The 17,500-nt window shown below is 37.7% G+C and overlaps 1 protein-coding gene across 1 annotated transcript in view; it reads right to left on the bottom strand.

Annotated features, from left to right (window-relative positions):
- Positions 1–17,500, bottom strand: part of slc12a1 (solute carrier family 12 member 1) — a 41,944-nt gene that overhangs the window by 22,475 nt on the left and 1,969 nt on the right. The window contains exons 2-16 of the mRNA XM_056242809.1: positions 17,110–17,253; positions 16,306–16,381; positions 13,991–14,086; positions 12,924–13,063; positions 12,408–12,518; positions 11,509–11,620; positions 11,270–11,397; positions 10,379–10,463; positions 10,143–10,294; positions 8,225–8,332; positions 4,693–4,816; positions 4,504–4,605; positions 1,573–1,728; positions 196–295; positions 1–107 (exon numbers count right to left, since the gene is read on the bottom strand). The exon at positions 1–107 is cut by the window's left edge and continues 5 nt beyond it. Coding sequence (XP_056098784.1) covers positions 1–107; positions 196–295; positions 1,573–1,728; positions 4,504–4,605; positions 4,693–4,816; positions 8,225–8,332; positions 10,143–10,294; positions 10,379–10,463; positions 11,270–11,397; positions 11,509–11,620; positions 12,408–12,518; positions 12,924–13,063; positions 13,991–14,086; positions 16,306–16,381; positions 17,110–17,253 — 1,741 coding nt within the window. The remainder of the gene's footprint in view (positions 108–195; positions 296–1,572; positions 1,729–4,503; positions 4,606–4,692; positions 4,817–8,224; positions 8,333–10,142; positions 10,295–10,378; positions 10,464–11,269; positions 11,398–11,508; positions 11,621–12,407; positions 12,519–12,923; positions 13,064–13,990; positions 14,087–16,305; positions 16,382–17,109; positions 17,254–17,500) is intronic.

Raw genomic sequence — 17,500 nt, forward strand, 5'->3', positions numbered from 1 at the left:
ACACCTCACAGGTCAGACACAACCCATAGTTCTTCGTGAGTGAATGAGCCACGTCGAGCAGCGCCGGCCGGGTCCTGGGCGATCCGGTCATCACGAGGCACTTGGGTCTGACACAGGACAGGAGGAGTGAAACCGAGATCAGATCTGCGTCTAGCATGCGTGTGTGTGTGTGTGTGTGTGTGGGCCTGCGCGCACCTGAAGTTCTTGATGTGGTCGTCCACGCTGGATAAGGTGAGAGCGCTGTTCACGGCGTTCATGAAGGTCACGGCCTGAGTGGACGAGCCCCAGTTCACCTCTGGAGACGCAGAGACGTCAGACACCGCTCATGTGTGTGTCACACCGCTCATGTGTGTGTCACACCGCTCATGTGTGTGTCACACCGCTCTTGTGCAGGAGGGGCTTTCAACAGTGTGGGATCGGTACGATTTCTTATGTTTTTATGTTTTTAAAAGAAGGATCTTCTGCTCACCAACGCTGTGCTTATGTGATGAAAAAAACGTATTATTAAAATTTAAATCTACACTCACCGGCCACTTTATTAGGTACACCTGTCCAACTGCTCGTTAACACTTAGCACTTGCCACGAAGAATTGAGGCAGTTCTGAAGGCAAAAGGGGGTCCAACCCGTTACTAGCATGGGGTACCTAATAAAGTGGCCGGTGAGTGTATGTGTTTTCTATGTGAATATAGTAAAGTGTTATTTATGTCTTTGATCAAATCTGCATTATTTTCATTAAAAATACAGCAAAAATCACAAAATATTATTAGAATTTAAATCAGCTGTTCTCTATGTGAATATACAGTAAAGTGTAATTTATTCCTGAGATCAAAGCTGAATTTTCAGCATCATTACTCCAGTCTTCAGTGTCACATGATCCTTCAGAAATCACTCTAATATGAGGATCTGATGATCAAGAAACGGTTATGATTATTATCAGTGTTGAAAACAGTTATTTACATTTTATATTCAAGATTCTTTGATGAATAGAAAGTTCATAAGAGCAGCATTTATCTGAAATAGAAGCTTTTGTAACATTCAACATTTTGGGGTCAGTAAAAAAATTTATTTTATTTAGAAATAAATAAAGGGGGAAATAAATAAAATAAATCAATACATTTATTCATCAAGGATTAATTAAATTGATCAAAAGTGACAGTAAAGACATTTATAATGTTTCAAAAGCTTCTATTTCATAGAAATGCTGCTCTTATGAACTTTCTATTCATCAAAGAATTATGAAAATAAAAAGACACAATTGTTTTCAACACTGATAATAATCATAAATGTTTCTTGAGCATCAGATCCTCATATTAGAGTGATTTCTGAAGGATCATGTGACACTGAAGACTGGAGTAATGATGCTGAAAATTCACAGGAATAAATTACACTTTACTGTATATTCACATAGAAAACAGGGATTTTAAATTGTCATAATATTTAAAAATATTACCGTGTTATTACTTTTTGTATTTCTAATCAAATAAACGCAGCCTTGGTGAGCAGAAGAGACTTCTTTTAAAAAACTTACCGATCCCAAACTGTTGTATGTTCAGGTGTGTCTGCGTTCTTACCTGGCTTCTTCACAGTCACGTAAATATAGAGGAAGAACTCGATGCCGTATGTGACGAGCGCCGCCCACCAGTTAATCACGAACATCACGGCACAGCACAGCACGGCTCCGAACAGAGACAGCCACATGTTATAGTACTTATACGCCGGCCTCCAGCCTGCACACACACCAGAGTTTCACACACAGGACGAGTTTACTGAGTCTACACACTTTAGGCGCGTTTCCATTACAGATTTGCGCAAAACTTTTGCGATGTTTTCTAAATATCGATAAAAAACTATTGCGAAATGACGGCGTTTCCATTCACCGATGTTATGCGACTAAAACGTCATTTTTTCTTCTCATGATAATCATTCCAAAGATCGTGGCGACGGACGTTGGGAGGTTTATATAAAGGTGAAACTCAAAAAATGAGAATATCGTGCAAAAGTGGTTCAGTAATTCAACTTAAAAGCTGAAACTAATATATTATATAGACTTATTACATGCAAAGTGAGATATTTCAAGCCTTTATTTGTTATAATTGTGATGATTATGGCTTACAGCTTATGAAAACCTTTTCACAATATTCTAATTTTGACTTTGGGGTTTTCATAAGCTGTAAGCCATAATCATCACAATTACAACAAATAAAGGCTTGAAATATCTCACTTTGCATGTAATGAGTCTATATAATATATTAGTTTCAGCTTTTAAGTTGAATTACTGAAATAAATGAAGTTTTGCACCATATTCTCATTTTTTGAGTCTCACCTGTCAGAGCCGCCACACAAGACATTATTATTATTAATGGAGGAGACGTGTGTGTGTGTGTGTGTGTGTGTTATCCAGCATTAATAGCAGGGAAAGACTCGTATACTGTGAGCGGCTCATATGAGGAGTGTCTCTGTGTTTCTCCCTCATGAATTGATCATGGCGTTTCTTTGAGGTTTAGAATCCAGTATTCCTGTAATTCTTTTGTCTTTTATGAATTTAATAAAGAACTCTGTCTCGTTTTCGGTCCAAACACACCGCATCATCTACGTCAGGTGACTGTAAATGCGCAAAAACCTGTTTCCATTGCAGTTTTGTGAAATATTCCTTTTTCGAATCGCCTGAAAAACCTCCTCATGCGAGCGTAACTTTTTTGCGATAAACTGGAGTTTTTGCGAAATTGACGTGTTTCCGTTGTGCGTATTTTCAATTTGCGCAATTTGAAGGGTAATGGAAACGCGGCTTTTGTTAGTTTAGTGTATGTTGATTTAAGAATGTTTATATAAGTGTAGGGATGCAGGATATATCGGCCACTAGGGATGGCCCGATACCGATACTGGCATCGGGGATCGGGCCGATACTGTCCTCATATACTCGTACTCGTACTCATAAAAATTCCCCGATACCACGCACCGATACCACGTAGCTACATTTTGCAAAACGAAACTGGCCGCCGCGAGTGCTTTGTCGAGGTGAACTGAGGCATAGGAAAGTATAATGTCGGCGGTTTGGGCTCATTTCAAGATAAGGGATGATGACAACAGCAAGGCAGACTGTAAGTTATGTTCAGCTAAGGTGTCGAGAGGAGGGAAAGAAAGTACATCGTTTAACACCAGCAATCTAATTAAACATCTGAAGACGCATCATAGATCTGATGGCCGAGCGCGGGCGCGGGCGGTAATGCACTCACTCTGTGTGTGCGGGTTACGGGAGAATAAAACGATTCGCGGGACTCCCGCAAACTAGAAATATCTATAAATAAAACATAAAAACGAATAGATTTTTATTCATCTCTTGCAGAAAAGCAACAAGAACAACTACAACAAAATAGAAACGATTTACAGGCCAGAGTTTCTATTCATAACATGGTTACAGCGTTGAGCGATGTAGCCAATCACAGACATATGTGTTGATTTCTGGAACGCAATGGCGAATCAGAAGCATTTAAGATAGACTCCCCTTACCGCTCAAAACGGACTATTTGTTCAGAGCTGAATTCTGTATGCTGGCAAATCCTCTAATTATAACAAACAAATTGTGGATATTATGAAAGATTCATTGTGCAGTCAGCTTCATTGATAATAACAGAGTTGTGTGAGATCGCGAGGAACTGTCAGCTTTTTAGGATTTAACGGAGCAGCATTCAGTCATGCCAGACCATGCACGCAGTAGCCTGCTTGCTTTTATGTTAAATTAACAGTGGTTTGTGTGTTAATACATTTATTATTTTACAAATTTTTATTTATTTTTAGACTGGCAGAGAAGAAAATAAAAACAGTCTTCTAACCTGTGTTCTAAAATAGTCGTCTTCTTCTCTGGGAGCCTATTACTTTTGCGGTAGAAATATCGGTATACTATCGGTACTCGGTATCGGCAAGTACACAAATGTAAATACTCGTACTCGTATCGGTTTGAAAAAAAAAATGGTATCGGGCCATCCCTATCGGCCACCATATCGGTATCGGCCCATATATGTTCATTTTTTTATGTTAGTGTTATCGGTTTGATAGGTAAATGTGGCCGATATATTAAAGCTGATAAATGATTGATTATTTCCTTCAGCTGAGACGCTTCAGCTGCGCACTTGTTCAACATGATGGATTTGAAATGCTTATGATTGAATCACTTAAACAAAGGAAAATATGGTTCAGTGCGACACGAGTCTGTCATATCGGCTTCATAAAATCATAATGAGAACATTATAATCGTGTGTTTGGGACATGGCTTTTAATGGGGAGACTTTTGTTTTTGTAATCAGGCTCTCAAAAATTCAATAAAAATTTGGATTTAGATTTATCAGCATCGGTTATCGGCTTTCAAATACAAAGAGTTATCGGTTATCGGACAACATTTTTATAATCAATGCATCTCTAGATATTTGTACTGGAAAACATTATTTTTTGCAGGGCTCACTGGGTTGTGGAAGAGAGCGTGTGTGTGTGTGTGTGTGTGACAGGACCTGGGGATTTGGCGTATGAGGCGTGGAAGCAGGAATAGTTGATGAGGGCGTATGAAGCCAGGAAGAAGTTGGAGATGACGGGAGCGATGGTGTTGAGCTCAGCTGAGAAACAAACACCCACCGTCACATGATCACTCCTGTCACATGATCACTCCTGCCACATCAAATCCTTTAACCACTGATACTCACCGATGAGGATGAACGCTACAGCGATGACGAAGGTCAGGAGGTATCCTCTGATTGGCTCGTTGTTTTTCCCGTGACCTTTGGCGAAGAACTTGAGGGCCGTGTAGATGTTGTCTTTGCACAGAGCCTGAGTCGAGACAGATTCACTATTAATGTCCAGATTAGGCAAGTGAAAAGTAGAATAAAGGCCCGTTCACACTGAGGACGATAACTATAATGATAAAGATATCGTTCTAAATGTAAAAGAATAGCAGAGTCCACACTGCAATGATAACGAATATAGTTAAAATCACTTTCAATGATTTTTTTTCAGCTGATAACTGAAAAAACATTGATAGCCAATCAGAATCCATCTTGCTTTAAAGAGCTTGAGTATTTAAAGCGCCAGACGACAAAACTGCAGTGCACTTATAATAACAGAACGTTATCGTCAGCTGGTGTGGACTCTAATATAGTTATCATTTTTGGTGTGAAAATCCAGCGTTTAATGTTGTTTATGTGTCTATGTGGTGTGTTTAATACGCTTTAAGACACACCATGTGTAAGTTCATAAGTCGACAGCATTGCTGAGTATTTTCTGCTTAAAACTGCAGTGAACCAAAGACAGTCTCAAAAACACGGTTTGAAATCGCTGGTGTTTCTGACGTCACAAACGACCTTGTAACCAATCAGATCAACGTGTGATCGTCAACCAGTGGATCTCTGAGCTGAGGGAGTGAGTGGAGGCGGGGCTCATTTGCATATTCAGAGAACCGCACATACTAAATGAGGCGAGGGTGTCGAGTTACCTTCAAGATATTTTAAGGCATGAAGAATTTTGTTCAAGGAAAAAACGTTTAAATATGTAAATTTGGTGATTAAGATGAGTTTTAAGTAGAGCCCGACTGATATGGATAGATAATAGGTAATCTTGTCACGGAGGCGCCGGCGCGTGAACTGCAACTCGTCTCATAAATTAACCAAAACTCAGCAGAAATATATCTATATTAAAATGTCTACTTTTAAACAGAACAATTCAAAACGAAAGACAGATTGCTCTCTGTCTGCTGTAATCCGTATGAAATGTGCATTTCTCTCTGGCGTGTTCACTGAAGATCGCGAGTCAGCGTTGTCAACTTTGCAGCGACACTGACTGAAAACACTTGTTTATTAATAAAAAATTAAAATGTCTCCTTGCTATATTTGATGTATTCACAATCATTACTTTTGCCAGTTCTTTGTGACAGCATTTATGTGCTTTATTGGCAGCGCCACCCTTACATGAATCACCGCACCAGCATTTTTTTTAAAATATTAATTTATCAGCCATTATAAATGCTGATACCGATAGTTAGGAAAATGCCTAATATCGGCGCGCTAATATATCGGTCGGCTCTAGTTTTAACCCCTTAAGTGTCACCGGCCCACCGGTGGGCCCAAATCCATTACATTTTTAAAACAGTAATATCCTATACTAAACCTAAACTAATCTTGACAAACTATAAATCATTTGAAAGCTTACAATCTCTAGTTTCCATATTTGGTGATTCATTTTCAAAATAAATTACAGAGGAGCCGTAATTTATCAATTTGCAACAAGAATATTTTCATACTCTTAAGGCGTGTTTAGACGTTTATTTTGAAATAGTGTTGAACATGAAAAATCATGAAAGAAGGGTAGAAACCTCAGTTTGTTTTCATGCCAAGAGTTCAAAAGATAGCATCCATTCAATTATTTTAGAAAAAAGGTCTGATTTTTTTTTTAAATATAAAGGGAAAAAAATGATAGATTCACCATTTGTTGCAGGAAGCTATAACGCACATGCGTGTTCTTTTTATGTGTTCCTTAGAGGTTGAATTCATATCAAAATCTGCCAAACTTCTCATATTACTTCTGAATAGGATGTCTACTTCATAAATTGTATGAAAATTGTGGAAATAATGGTTCATATCACTCAAAACACATGGAAATGGAGGCGCTCTTATATGGGCAGTAATGGAGTCTGGTTGTCATCTAGTGAAAAAGTTCGGTACTGCGCCCAAACAAAATCTTACTGAAAGCTCATTTTTTGAGATATCAACCTAAAATTTGAAACACAACTTGTTCAGATTTTTGGCTTTGATTCTTCTGCAGTTTTAGAGTCGCCCAGGTTTTGAAAATATATGTTTTATATAAAATAAGAATAATTACATTTTTTACATTGTACATTTTCATAAACTCAAACTTCTATAACTTTTTTTCTGTTTCACTTTCTCAATTTATTTCACTTCTACAAAAATCTGCTAAATGTCTTCTTTAAAACAAGATCAATCTTACGTCTATATTCCAAAGCATTCTTGAATTACAACCATTTAAGTTCGAAATGTGCATTTTCATGTATGTTCAAAAAAAAGGGGGTGACAAGATAAAATGATTGACTACAGGGGGACGTTACGGCTACATCTACTTTAATCTGGATACATTTGAAAATGCATCTTTTTCCTCTACATTTTGGCCTTCTGTCCACACTAAGATGGCTTTTATGTCTCTCCAAAGTGGATACATTTAATGTAACAACGAAATGTAAAATGTAAAAAAAACTAAAACAAATGTCAAAACTAAAGTATTTGAAAACAATGACACGTGTTTAGTCATATGACGCATATTTACCTATATGCTTGTCTGTTTATACTGGCATGTGCAGTTTACTTTCATAATAAGTTACTTGGTACAACTTTCATATTACATTTGTGCAAAGATGACAGAAAATGTACCGGTACTTGTAATTGCAGCGTCAAAACTTGTAGATCATGTAGATCATGTAGATCATGTAGATCATGTAGATCATGTAGATCATGTAGATCATGTAGCCTGAGAGATTTTTAAGAGCTTCTTTACGACATCATCCAGTCTTTTACCGTTTACTGAGTTTTATATAGTATTGTAAGATCGTCCTATAAATGTCTATAACTGATCAGGCATATATTGGGTTAAAAGTTTGCATGAACTAAAAGTTGTGCTCTTCTTTTCTCCTCTATTGTGTCATATGTCTGAGTGAACACTTGTGGAACAAGAACACATGTGGGCGGGGCTTGATTGTGTCCGTGCGGAATTGATTGGAGGGTTGTGGTTTGCTATTGGCTGATCTCGTGTGAGTGACAGGTTATAGCCCCGCCCTCGTCACCAGAGAAGAGAAGAGATGCTGCTGTTATTCTGATTCAAGATTCCTCATCCTTTGGAAGTGCATCAAAGTGGATTTGCTTTGTCAGCAGAAAACAGCGTCTTCTCGACGCGAACAACACGAGGGCGGGGCTAAGAGATACTGTTCAGCCAATCAACACCACAGGTGGGCATTATGTAAATTAGTCACACATCTGCATAGTTTCAGCAGGAAGTGAGACTGAATTAATGACGACTCGTTTCATCTAAGAATCACTTCTTTCTTTTAGGAAACAAAAACTCCATTTATATGCATTGATCTTTGAAACTTTGCAGAGCTTTTACATTTGCAAACAGCTTTAATACACACTTGATAGTATTACAGGCACTTTAAATAGTGTGTGTGTGATCTCTGACCTGGAAGACTTTGGGCGCGCTCACTAGAGACGCAAGAGCTGAGGAGAGCGTGGCTGAAAACGTTCCTGCCGTGATGAGCGGTCCAAACCCAGACACTAGAGTCATGACCTACACAAACACACACCGGTGAGTCTCACTGTGAAAGGGATAGTTCACCCAAATTGAAAATTAGTCCATGATTTACTCTCCCGTAAGTCATCCTAGTGTATATGACTTTCTTCTTTCAGACGAACACAATCAGAGTTATATTAAAAAATGTCCTGGCTCTTCCAAGCTTTATAATGGCAGTGGATGGGTGTATATCCGGCAGACGGCCGTACACACCGGTTTACGGAGACAGACTAACCCTTGAACCCAAACGCAAGAGGCGTCTAAACTTGCGCTACTCCTACATCCGTCATACATCGTCAAGTGTTACTCTTTTGGCGTAAGGCGACTGGTGTAGGCCGTCTGCCGGAAGCTAGGTATTTTGGTCGATAAAGTGTTAAATATGGATATATATTTTTAAACGAATGTATCGCTTCACTTCAGAAGGCCTTTATTAACCCGCCGTGTGGATCACTTTATGATGGATAGATGCACTTTTATGATGGATAGATGCACTTTTATTATGGATAGATGCACTTTTATGATGGATAGATGCACTTTTATCATGGATAGATGCACTTTTATGATGGATAGATGCACTTTTATGATGGATAGATGCACTTTTATCATGGACAGATGCACTTTTATGATGGATAGATGCACTTTTATGATGGATAGATGCACTTTTATCATGGATAGATGCACTTTTATGATGGATAGATGCACTTTTATCATGGATAGATGCACTTTTATGATGGATAGATGCACTTTTATCATGGATAGATGCACTTTTATGATGATTAGATGCACTTTTATCATGGATAGATGCACTTTTATGATGGATAGATGCACTTTTATGATGGATAGATGCACTTTTATTATGGATAGATGCACTTTTATGATGGATAGATGCACTTTTATCATGGATAGATGCACTTTTATGATGGATAGATGCACTTTTATGATGGATAGATGCACTTTTATCATGGACAGATGCACTTTTATGATGGATAGATGCACTTTTATGATGGATAGATGCACTTTTATCATGGATAGATGCACTTTTATGATGGATAGATGCACTTTTATCATGGATAGATGCACTTTTATGATGGATAGATGCACTTTTATCATGGATAGATGCACTTTTATGATGATTAGATGCACTTTTATCATGGATAGATGCACTTTTATCATGGATAGATGCACTTTTATGATGGATAGATGCACTTTTATGATGGATAGATGCACTTTTATCATGGATAGATGCACTTTTATGATGATTAGATGCACTTTTATCATGGATAGATGCACTTTTATGATGGATAGATGCACTTTTATCATGGATAGATGCACTTTTATCATGGATAGATGCACTTTTATCATGGATAGATGCACTTTTATGATGTATAGATGCACTTTTATGATGATAGATGCACTTTTATCATGGATAGATGCACTTTTATGATGGATAGATGCACTTTTATCATGGATAGATGCACTTTTATGATGGATAGATGCACTTTTATCATGGATGGATGCACTTTTATCATGGATGGATGCGCTTTGATGGACTTCCAAAAAAATATACCCATTCAGTCCCATTATGAAGCTTGAAAGAGCCAGGACATTTTTTAATATAACTCTGATTGTATTCGTCTGAAAGAAGAACGTCATATACACCTAGGATGACTTGAGGGAGAGTAAATCATGGGCTAATTTTCAATTTTGTGTGAACTATCCCTTTAAGAACATGTACAGCTCCAAAAACTAGCAACACACTGTTTAACTGTATTTCTGATTTATTCCCTCAGATGTTTATGACTCCCACCTGGAAGTTGTTCATGAGGCCGTAGTTGCATTTGCTGGTCTGGCAGATTGAGAAGTCGTAGCCCAGATCACAAGCCGAAGAGAAGTTGCAGCTCGAACCCACTAGAAGAGTGTCGTTGCGGCTCCCCGTCGCATCTCGAACTACAGTGACGGCTGTCGAGAATCAGTGCAATCGCTGTGTTAGACGTCCAGACTGAGACTGGAGAGAGTCATTTCAAGTGTGCGTTCAGGACTCACAAACAACTAGTGCGACGGCCAGGTAGGTTATTCCTGTGATGAAGATGGCCAGAAGCGTTCCTTTGGGAAGGGCAGCCTGAGGATCCTGGAAAATCAGAGGTGAATGTGTGTGAAAAATGTTGAACCAGCATATGATTTAACTGCACAGCCATGCACGATATATCGGCCACCATATCAGTATCGGCCCATATATGTTCATTTTAATGTTATCGTTATCGGCCTGATAAGAAAATGTGGCCGATATATTCAAGCCGATAAATAATGGATTATCTCCTTCAGCTTAGACGCTTCAGATGCGCACTGTTCAACATGATGGTTTTGAAATGCTTGAAATATGATTGAAATCACTTCAAATAAGAAAATGCATTTAAGTGCAACATGTGCAGTGCAAGTCTGTCATTTAGCCTACATAAAATTATAATTAGAACATTATAATTGTGTGCTTCATGGCTTTTACTGGTGAGAATGTTTGTAAAAATTTAAATTTAGATTTATTAGCCAATATATCGGTTATCGGCTTTCAAATATACATAATTATCGGTTATCGGTATCAGCTAAATTTGAAATTATAATTGGAACATTTTAATTGTGTGCTTCTTGGCTTTTAATGCTGAGACTTTTTTTTTGCAATCAGGCTCTCAAAAAAATATATAAACATTTGAATTTAGATTTATCGGCCAATGTATCGGTTATCGGCTTTCAAATATACATAATTATCGGTTATCGGTATCAGCTAAATTTGAAATTATAATTAGAACATTATAATTGTGTGCTTCATGGCTTTTACTCTTACTCGGCTTTCAAATATAACGAGTTATCGGTATCGGCCAAATTTTGATATCGGTGCATCCCTAATTTCAGATTATAAATGTACCAGACACTCGCTCTTACTCTCAGATCTCCAGAGATGTTGGCTCCAGCCAGGATCCCAGTGGCTGCTGGGAAAAAGATGGCAAAAACAGAGAAGAACGTTTCTCCATCCCGGAATTCCGGTAGAAAGTTTTCCTTTGCGATGGATTCTGTTTTCAGAAAGAGTTAGACTGATACTTTAGGCCTCAGATGTGACTGTTTATTCCTAAAATGTCATGCACAAATGCCGGCGTTACTTGCATGACGTTCCTCTGTCTCACCTCTATAGTTGAAGAAGCCTTTGGACCGCTTGTCTAGTGTGGAGGGAATCACTGTTCCCACAAATACATTGCCAATGGCCAACAGCAGGATCACCAACAGAGCGACCTGAGCCTGTAGAGAGAGAGAAGCTTCTTCTTCATCCTTCCCTCTCGGGTCAAAATGACCCGAAGCCCTAACATTAAACTTTTTTTCTTTTTTTTTTCAGAAAGCTTATTTTATTTCATTTTGATAATATTTGATCTATTTTTAATGCTTTTTTAAAAAGATTATTTTATTTACTTTTAAATTACTAGATTTGATCAATAAATAATAAATAAAGAGTAATTTAAGCACATTCCTCACATTCTTTCAACTTAAATTCAAAATAACTCACAATTTCATGCATAACCCTTTTAATTCAGCTCTAAATATCCTACATTGAGTGTCTCTGACCTCTTGTGGAAATAAATAATAACACATGATATTTGATGCCTCTAGATGGGCTTATAGCTCTATATGGAGCAGAGGGGCTGATCCGCTGGGTCCTAAAGCCCATTCAGATACACAGGTACACATTATAAAATTATTTTTTGGTAAAGTTTTAGCATTTTTAGTTTGAATTTTGAGCATGTTTAGGTTTCTCTATGTGAACTGAAGCATTCCTCGCATTCCTAAAGGGGTCAGATCGACCCGAGAGGGAAGGGTGTGTTACTTTTTTCAATTTCAAACACAAAACTCCTCGAATCCATTCAATTTTTCTTGTGTCTATTCGTGGTGCTTAGAGTCTTGGACCCCTCTGATGAACACTCAATTTTGTATAAAATTTCACAATTATTTTCCGGGTCAAAAATGACCTGAATCCCAGAAAATCCCATGACCTGAATCCCTAAACCTCAATCCCAGCATGCATCTGGCTTACCTTTGCCTCCCACTCCATGCCGGCCACAGTGATGCTCATCAGCAGAACCACCGTTATACAGCCGATGATCCTGATGTCATTCATTGGATCCATTATAAGCGCGTTATTTTCCTGTAAAGAGCAGATAGACGTGTTGAACTTCCATGAGGGTTTATGCATCCAAACACAACCAGCTGGCGACCATGTGATCCTGTCGAGTCCAGTCAGCTTTATTTCTACAGCGCTTCTTACAGCACAGAGTGTTTCAGAGACGCTTTACAGAGATAACAGGACAATAATGCAACAGAGTTTGTTTCCAGAAGAGAATAGCGTCACAGTCCAGCTTAAGTCAGTTCAGTGATGGTTCATTTCTGCTGTAAAAAAGTTATTAATTTAGTTCATTTATATATATATATATTTATAGCGGCTCTGGAGAAAACCGTGATGTCATCGTCCAGCTCAGTTCAGTTCTCATATAATGCTGTCAGTGCAGGAGATCAATAATATTGCTGGATAATAATGGTGGTGTGTTTGTACCTTGAGTATCTCCACCACAGTTTCCGCAAACCCGACGACATACATGGCCACGGCCACGGCGTTGGCGAACGCAAAGATCAGGCCGATGGATCCACCAAACTCAGGGCCCAGACTGCGGGAGATCAGGTAATACGCCCCGCCTGGAGACACACACACACTCATCACCCTCACCACACTAATGTAAGCGAATACACTGCTAAATATAATGCCAAATATTACATTATACATTCCCATATATGGGAAACTAGTGCTTATATTTTTCCATATACTGCAATATATGCATTGACCATGTATGGCTGTATATTAATACATAAATGAAGACAAAAATAGCATTACTTGTAATATTCACACAGTTTTATCCTTTATTGTGTACATATATTGCACATACATGCTCCCATATAAATGTGAACACATATACACACACAGTTACAGCAGATTTCTAGTTCCCAGCATGCTTTGCTTGCCATGCATGCTTTCTAAACTTGCATGTATTATGATATATTAGTAAATATATTTTCACATATTTGTCAATATATGAAAAGTGGCAATTCCTTGTGTATTATTCAATATATTGCAATATATTAACACTATATTCTACATATTTTAAAATATACTGTTAAACCATTTAATATATTGATCATTCATACAGGTGATACTCGAAAAATTTGAATATCGTGCAAAAGTTCATTTATTTCAGTAATTCAACTTAAAAGGTGAAACTAATATATTATATAGACTCATTACATGCAAAGTGAGATATTTCAAGCCTTTATTTGTTATATTTTTGATGATTATGGCTTGAAAACCTTTCCACAATATTCTAATAATTGGGGTTTTCATAAGCTGTAAGCCATAATCATCAAAATTATAACAAATAAAGGCTTGAAATATCTCACTTTGCATGTAATGAGTCTATATAATATATTAGTTTCACCTTTTAAGTTGAATTACTGAAATAAATGAACTTTTGCACCATATTCTAATTTTTCGAGTTCCACCTGTATATAGGGAAAAATCTTTTTTTTTTTCATAAAAAGCCACTTTTCATTTAAAGTGTGAAGTTTTACCTCCTCGTACGACACCGTTGGTGCAGATCGCTGACATGGACAGACACGTGACGCTGGTCACCACTATGCTCAACAACACCACCACTATTCCCAGACCTGAAACACACACACACACACACACACACACACACACACATTATGTCAGGTAACGTGAAATAATAACTTTTTATTCATGATATGTGATGATTTAATATAACTGCACTGCAAAAATTAATATTCTTGTTTTCAAGTTTGAATGTCAAAACTTGTAGTAATTTACTGAAGCACAAATGCATTATAATTAAGAGAGTTTAAGTTTAAAACAAGAACAAATATCCACCAATGGAATCAAAAAAAAAAAAAGATAAATTTTTCTGACCCCATTGACAGATATCTGTTCGTGTTTTAAGCACAAACTCACTTAATTTTGCTAAACAAGACATAAATACTGAGAAAGAACTTTATTTTTTCACATCCAGAATAGATCAGATAACATTTCAGTGGAGAATTACTTAAATTAACATATATTTGTTCTTGTTTTAAGCACAAACTCCTCATTTTGATGCATTTTTTCAGAAAACAAGACTTAATTTAGCTGATTTAAGAATGTTTCGATATTTCTGCAGGATAAAAAAGACACACAAAAAAAACTGAGAAAGAAATTTCAGTGGATAACAAACTTCAATCTGTTTCTTTTGTGTTCCACAGGAATAAGAAAGTCAGGTTTGGAAAGACGTGACGGTGAGTAAATGACTGAATTAATACTCACGTTTTCACTGTTTACAGTATATAAACACACATACGCTTGTTTGACTATATCAGTGAGCTCATCTCATAAACTTAGATTGTGTTTCAATCCGGTTCCTAAGATTTTCAATCTCCTAACCCGACGTGTGTGTGAGTGTGTGTGTGTGTGTGTGTGTGTGTGTGTGTGTGTGTGTGTGTGTGTGTGTGTGTGTGTGTGTGTGTGTGTGTGTGCGTGCGTGTGTGTGTGTTCAGCGCTATAACGGGATCATTGAGGACTAAAGGCGCTCATGGCCTGCGGTCTCACACACCTCATAAAGCACGTCCCGGCGGTGAGTTTCTGATGTAATGTGTTTGGCCTGAAGCTGGAGGTGTCTGACTGGAACTGAACTTCTCAGAACCGCCTGAACTCTCACAGAAACTCAAACCTCTTATGCGCTGTTAGTTACCCACCATTAAACACCGGCGGTGACCTTCAGTGCTTTCCACACCGAAACACTTCGGTTCGCTTTCACAAGACAACTGATGTAACTTTAGTGAAACTGTGCTCTGATTGGTCAGTTCCATGTGCATCATCCATCGAGATGGATCGAAGTTCTCTCCGCGAGCTTAACGTGGCTTTATTTGTAGCTGTCGAGACACACAAACACTCACACCAATGTATGTATGTCAGGGCGATGCGTAAACGAACTAAGGGAGAAAACACACCAGATTCGGAAACAAACGCTCCAAATGAAACTCTGAACATTCAGCACCACCAAGTGTAAAAATGTTTTCTTGGTAATGCAAATGTAGAGGTAAAACAAACATTAGGACGAAAACAAAAAATGATATATAAAAAAGTATATTTTTGTCTTGTTTCCAGTCCAAATATCTAAAAATTCTTATATCAAGAAGCATTTACTTGAGAAGTAAAATGACATAAGAAATTATATCTCGTTTTCTGGGGAATAAAATGAAAATAAAAACAAGCATAATCATCTGCCAATGGGGCAAGAAAAATAATCACATGGGAAACAAGAATATTTTTCTGACCCCATTGGCAGATCATTATGGAAGCTTGTTTCCGCCACAGAATAAATAATAAAAAAAGGTAATTGAGACTTTTTATCTGACAATTGCATGTTTATATCTCGCAATTCTGACTTTGTAACACGCAGTTGTGAGATAAAAAGTCGCAAATATCTTTTAAAATGTTTTATTCTGTGGCGGAAACAAGCTCCCATAGATCATTTTGCTTGTTTTAAGCAAAAACTCACTTCATTTCGATGTTTCTTTTTCAGAAAACAACATATAATTTCTTATGTCATTTTGCTTCTCTAGTCAATGCTTCCTGATTTGAAAATGTTTTGATATTTGGACTGGAAACAAGACAAAAATATTAAGTAAGAAAAGCACTTTTGCAGTGAAGACCAAATAACTTTGAACTAACGTTCTATTAACGTTCTGTTCCTGGAAGAAGGTTCTGAGAATAGCCGGGATGTTCCTCACACTGAGAAGAACGTGTTGATTTTGAAGAGTGTGTGTTCTGAGAGTGTGTGTTCTGTGCTGAATGTAAATGTGTTCAGGGACGGTTTGTAAACACATCTCACCTATTCCTGCTTGTCCGAACACCCAGGACAGTCGGATGAACAGCATGACCCCCCAGATATTCAGCATGCATCTCACCTGCCGACACACCGCACCATCAGACACAGCGGTTTCTCATCACATGATCGTTTCTAGAGCTGCTCAGTACAGGGGAAACTCCTGCAAACGTTCATTTATTTCACTAATTCAACTTAAAAGGTGAAACTAATATATTATATAGACTCGTTACATGCAAAGTGAGATATTTCAAGCCTTTATTTGTTATATTTTTGATGATTATGGCTTGAAAACCTTTCCACAATATTCTAATAATAGGGGTTTTCAAAAGCTGTAAGCCATAATCATCAACATTATAACAAATAAAGGCTTGAAATATCTCACTTTGCATGTAATGAGTCTATATAATATATTAGTTTCATCTTTTAAGTTGAATTACTGAAATAAATGAACTTTTGCACCATATTCTAATTTTTCGAGTTTCACCTGTATATCGAAATTATTGAAATATCACAAATGTATACGTTTGTAATATAATGTGCATTTCCATCACAGGTTTGGTCTTAAATTTAAGTCAAAGTGGCATTAAAAGTCTTAAAAAGTCTTAATTTAACTTGTTTACATCTGGGGACACTCTGGAGATGTTTTCTTGTCACAAAAATGTAGGTTATGTAATTTTAAATATATTTGAAAGATAATTTAAGTTTATTTTACACACTTTAAGCATTATCGCATCGCATATCGAGTATCGCATTATTAAACGAGTTATCGCACATCGCACTTTTCTTCAATCTGGTTAGTGGACGCACCAGAACTCCTTTGATCCAGCCGAACTTCACGAGTCCTGCGGTGTCTTTGTCGTCGAGCGGCACGACGGACTCCACGTCCCCCAGCGCCGACCCATCCGCCTCGTCTCCGTCCGGCACCGCACTGGGAACACTCAGGCCTCCATTCTGCCCAGAAACAGGGAGTTACAGTCACACACACTGGGGGAATCATCTGAGCACACAGCCGAGCCAAGTGTGTTCAGACTCCTTCAGCACTTCTCACATTATCACGGTTTATACTTGGTAATAAAACATGACAAGAGTTATTAAATCAGTGGATATTTGACTGGTTTTGTCCGTCCTTCTGTTAGACTCTCACACATGAATTATGTTGAATATCTGTCAGCTGTTAAATTGAACTACACACTTAGAT

Source organism: Rhinichthys klamathensis, unplaced genomic scaffold (assembly GCF_029890125.1).
Source record: "Rhinichthys klamathensis goyatoka isolate OS25496 unplaced genomic scaffold, OSU_Roscu_1.1 h1tg000755l_1, whole genome shotgun sequence".
NCBI lineage: Eukaryota > Metazoa > Chordata > Actinopteri > Cypriniformes > Leuciscidae > Rhinichthys > Rhinichthys klamathensis.